The sequence below is a fragment of the Nicotiana sylvestris genome, chromosome 2 (genome assembly GCF_000393655.2).
Source record: "Nicotiana sylvestris chromosome 2, ASM39365v2, whole genome shotgun sequence".
NCBI classification, from domain to species: Eukaryota; Viridiplantae; Streptophyta; class Magnoliopsida; order Solanales; family Solanaceae; genus Nicotiana; species Nicotiana sylvestris.
The window spans coordinates 68358055-68363271 of record NC_091058.1 but is presented as its reverse complement, the minus strand read 5'-3'; the positions used below and the strand labels follow the sequence as shown (position 1 = coordinate 68363271).

The window sequence follows — 5217 nt, the reverse complement described above, 5'->3', positions numbered from 1 at the left end:
CATAATGGTCATATCTAGTCCGAAATGTAGTTTTCAGAACATCCGAGTCCCGAATCTTCAACTGATGGTACCCTGACCTCAAGTATATCTGAAAGAACACCCTAGCACCCTACAACTAGTCGAACAAATCATCAATACGAGGCCACAAATACTTATTATTGATGGTGACATTGTTCAACTAGCGATAATCAATGCACATCCGCATAGTCTCATCCTTCTTCACAAATAATAGAGGTGCACCCCAAGGTGATACAATAGGCCTAAAAAACCCCTTCACTTACAACTCTTCAAGCTGCTTATTCAACTCTTTAGGATCCATACGGTATGGTGGAATAGATATGGGATGGGTGCCTGGAGCCAAATCAATACAAAAATCAATATCACGATTCGGTGGCATTCCCGAAAGATCAGAAGTAAACACATCGACGAACTCCCAAACTACTGGAACTGAATCAATTGTCAGAGACTCTACGGTGGTGTCCTGAACATAAGCCAGATAAGCCAAACACCCATTCTTGACCATATGCTGAGCCTTCAAAAAGGAAATAACCCGACTAGGTGTATCAACTGTGGACCCCTTCCACTCCAACCTCTGCAACCCTGGTATCACTAGTAAAACAGTCTTGGCATGGCAATCTAGGACGACGTGATAGGGTGACAACCAATCCATGCCCAGGATGACCTCAAAGTTGATTATGTCAAGCAACAGGAGATCCGATCTAGTCTCTAAACCATAGAATATGACCACACAGGACCGGTAGATCCGATTCACAATCACAGAATCACCCATAGGAGTAGACACATGAACAGGAGTACCCAAAGGCTCTGGAGAAATAACCAGGAAATGAGCAAATAGAGATGATACATATGAATAAGTAGACCCTGGATCAAATAATACCAAAGCATCCCTATCGCCGACAGAAATAATACCTGTAATAAAGGCATCTGAGGCCAATGCGTCTGGCCTAGCTGGAAGGGCGTAGAATCTGGCTAGAGCATCGGCTGGCTGGCCTCCACCTGACTGAGCAATAGCTAGATGACCTCTCCCTGCCTAGCCCCACCTCTAGGAAGGCCCCTACTAGTCTTCCCTCCACTCTAGGTGGCGGGGCAGCCGGTGCTGAAATTATAGGTTGCTGACCCTGCTACGCTACCTTGCCTCAAAGTCTGCGGCAGGTCCTCTTTATGTGACCCAGATCTCTACACTAGTAGCATACTCTCAGTACCATAGCCTGCTTCCCTGAAGTCTGAGCTTGCTGAACTAAATACCCACTAGAAGAACCCTCGATGGCTGGTGGGCAATAAAAACTCTCTAGCACGGCACTGAAGTGAGCACTAGAAGAATCCTGATGACCTGAATACCCGCTGGAGGAACCCTGAATAGCTGGTGGGCGGTAAGAACTCTCTGACATCGCACTGTAGTAAGGCCTCACTGGAGCACCCCGAGAGGGGGTGGTGGTGCTGAATACGGGGGCCTGCTAGGTTGACCCCTCCTGAAATCACCTCTACCCCTAACTGGGGCGCCTCTGAACTCTTCCAAAAACTGGGTCCTCTTGTCCTGCTGAATCTGCTCTCTACCCCTCTGGCGATACCTCTCAATCCTGTGAGCAATCTCTACCACTAGCTGGTACTCAGTACCTATCTCCACCTCTCGGGTCATGCCAACTCGAATATTGGGGTGCAGCCCCGCGGTAAATCTCCGCACTCTCTCTACATCTGTGGCAAGTATCATGAGTGCATGGCGAGACAGCTCAGAAAACCTCACCTCATAATCGGTCACAAACATTTGACCCTGCTCAAGATGCTCAAACTGATACCGTAGCTCTTCCCTATCAGAGGGTGGAATGTACCTATCCAAGAACAACTGTGCGAACTGACCCAAAGTGAGAGGAGGAGAACCTGCTGGCCTACCTAGAACATAGGACTGCCACCATATATGGGCCCTGCCCTCAAGCTAAAAAGTAGTGAAGTCAACTCCATGCTCCGCATGTTGTGAAGTTTGTTCCTGCACCTATCTATGAAGTCCTGGGCACCCTCATGACGCTCGCCCCCGAAGATAGGAGGGTGAAGCCTCGTCACCTATCCAATAACTTCTGTGGATCACCATCTGTAATGGGTCTGGGCTAGGGCGCTACTGCAGCAACTGGCTGGTCCCCATCTACGGGTAGTGCACCCGGAGTCTGATACACTATAGTTGCATGTCCAGGAGCCTGAGCAGTAGGGGTCTGTGCTTTCCCTCCTGCCTATGATGTAGCTGGATCTACTGGAAATAAACCAGCCTGAGTCATAGAATCCATGAACCGCAGTATACGGCCCATGACCTCATGGAATCCCGGTGTTGTCATAAAGTCCGCCGGGGTGGGCTCAGCTGCGGGCACCTTGCCCTACTCCTCGTTGATAGGATCTCCCTCAGGATCTGCTGGTGGTACTATTGGAATAACTCTGGGACGCCCTCGTCCCCTACCTCGGGCCGGTGCCCTCCTCCCGCCTCTGCCTCGACCTCTAGCAATGGGGGGAGCAGCTCTTCCCGGGTCTGGAACACCAGTCACGCGTGTCCTCACCATCTGTTATAGAATAGAAGAGGGAATTTTAGCGTAACATCCACTGCACGATAGGAAATGAATAAAGATTAGTGTTCTTAACACTCTATAGTCTCTCAAAGATAAATACAGACGACTCCATACCAATCCGCAAGACCCTATTAGGTTTACCCAAGACTTGTCAGACCTACGTGAACCTAGTGCTTCGTTACCATGTTGTCACGACCCATTTCCTTAATAGGTCATAATGGCACCCAACACCATTGTCGGGCAAGCCAATGCGGAAAATACTAAATAAACTTTCATTTACCTTTACCCAAAAATAGTTGAAATAATTCTTTAAGTTAGACTAAAAATCAGAAATGATTAATACAGTCATAATATCATACGACCCCCAAAATGATACAGTCTACTAATGTGTGTGCCAAGACCTGGTGTCACAAGCTGTGGGCAACTAGTAGAATATACAAAAGAATCACACTATCCTACTGTCCAAAATAGAATAGATAGCAACAAAATACATAAGGAAGACTTCTTCAGGCTGAACGGCATGGGAGGGAAGCAACTCACCGTAGAAATCTCGAGTCCGCTCAGGGATGTGCACTAGACTGATACCCAAATACACCTGCCTCAGATCCTATACAATTAAGTGCAGAAGTATAGTATGAGTACATAAATAATATGTACCCAGTAAGCATCCCGTCTAATCTCGAAGAAGCAGAGACGAGAGGTCGACTTGATATTTACTAGGGTAAAATAATATGAGAAAGAATCTGTAATAAGCATGGATAGCACAGTTTATACGATTGTAGGGCAAGGATTAACACTTCTTCTTTTTTTCAAATAATATCATGGGTATCCATTTATGTCTCAAGGCATATATGATGTTCAGTCCACAAAGAGAAATACTAAGTAAAGCATGTGCAAGCAATACCGAGGGACGTATGACCCGATCCAACATAAAAGTAAATTGTGCACTGCCGAGGGTCGAACAACATGAACCATAGATGCATCTATTATCACGATCGCGAATTTCACGTGCAATGCGATCAAATATAATAAGCTCATCAACAAGCAGACAATAATATATATATTTGAGGAGTAGTTATTCACAGGAATGTCCAAATTTTCTTTAAAAAGGATCAAACAGGATAAGGTTCCCCCACTAGTCTCATTTACTTTAATCAACATAATTTATACGAATCCGATTTTAACATCAAGTTGCAAGAATATCACGTAGAGCATGCTTTTGGGTTCTAGACTACCCGGACTTAATATAATAGTCGCTACACATGGACTCTCATCACCTAGTGTGTACGTAGCCCCCGCATATAATAGCAATTAATTCAATTTTTACACCTATGAGGACAATTCTCTCTTACAAGGTTAGAAAGGAGACTCACCTCGCTCCAAAGTGCACTTCCAATACCAAGAACGAGTCCAAACCCTCAATTCAGATCCGAACGATCCCAAACTAGTTGAATGAGGTAAGAACTAGTCAATATAGGTTCACAAGATCGAATTCTAGCTATTTAAGCAATTTCCCAACCTTTAACACAAGTTTCCTAAAATCCGACCCCGGGCCCATGTGCCCGGATTCCAAAATTTTCCAAGGAAGTTGTTCTCTATAACCTAAGGATCGATAATATATGATTTCTAATTTATTCCATAGCAAATTTCGTGGTTAAATCTAACTTGTACTAAAACCCAAGGTTTTTGCTCTAACCCCATGATTTCACCTTAATACTAGTGTTTAATCTACCTAAGACATGATTATTTAACTAGGAATAGGTAGAACACACTTACCTGAAGATGCTAGGTGAAGATATTCTCTCAAAAGCTCTAAAATTGCCAATGAAAGAGTGAAAAAGTGATAAAAATGACTTAGAACCCGTATTAAATGAACCTCACTGCCTTAGCGATTTCCGCATCTACGGTCCCACATCTGCGAGAAGAGGACCGCATCTGCGAAAGGGGCTAAAATGACTGCGGCCACTTCTGCGGTCTTGAAGCCGCATCTGCGAAACCGCTGCTGCGGCTTGGGAGCCACTTCTGCGGTTCCTGGCCTGGGCCGCATCTACGATGAAAGAACCGCTTCTGCGGTTTCGCACCTGCGGTCCGCCAATCGCATGTGCAGTTATGACAAAAGCAGCAGCTTCAACTCTTCTCAAAAATTTCTCCTTCACTCGAGCCTCGTCCGATTGACGCTCGGGGCTCCCGGGCCCTGCCCGAAATACCAACAAGTCTGAAATCACGATACGGACCTACTCGAATCTTCGGAACACTCAAAACAATGCTAAATCTAGGAATCATCCCCTAAAACCAAATGAATCAAACTTATGAACATCAAGTTCTTAATTTTCCTCTAATGGGTCAAAACGCCCTTAGACTACTCGGATTGACTCCAAATTGTACAGGCAAGTCTTAAATGATATTTCGGACCTGTACCGGGTTTTGGAACCAACATAGGAGCCATATACCTATGAAATCAATCATTAATTAGTTTCTTTAAATCCTTAAAACTTCAGATTAACAATTTCTAATGAAAATTCATTACTCGAGTTAGGGACCTTGGAATTTGATTCCGGGCATACGCCCAGGTCCCGTATTTTCCCACGGACCCTCTGGAACCGTCAAATCTTGAATACGGGTTCGTTTGCTCAAAATGTTGACCAATGTC

The 5217-nt window shown here is 45.1% G+C and overlaps 1 protein-coding gene across 1 annotated transcript; it reads right to left on the bottom strand.

The window, feature by feature from the left end:
- Positions 1 to 277: 277 nt before the first annotated feature.
- LOC138885036 (uncharacterized) lies at positions 278 to 1409 on the bottom strand. The gene is made up of 2 exons (XM_070165921.1): positions 1224 to 1409; positions 278 to 1021 (listed from the first exon to the last, which is right to left on the bottom strand). Exons 1-2 carry the CDS (start codon positions 1407 to 1409, stop codon positions 278 to 280), a joined length of 930 nt encoding a protein of 309 aa, XP_070022022.1.
- Between the last annotated feature and the right edge of the window lie 3808 nt (positions 1410 to 5217).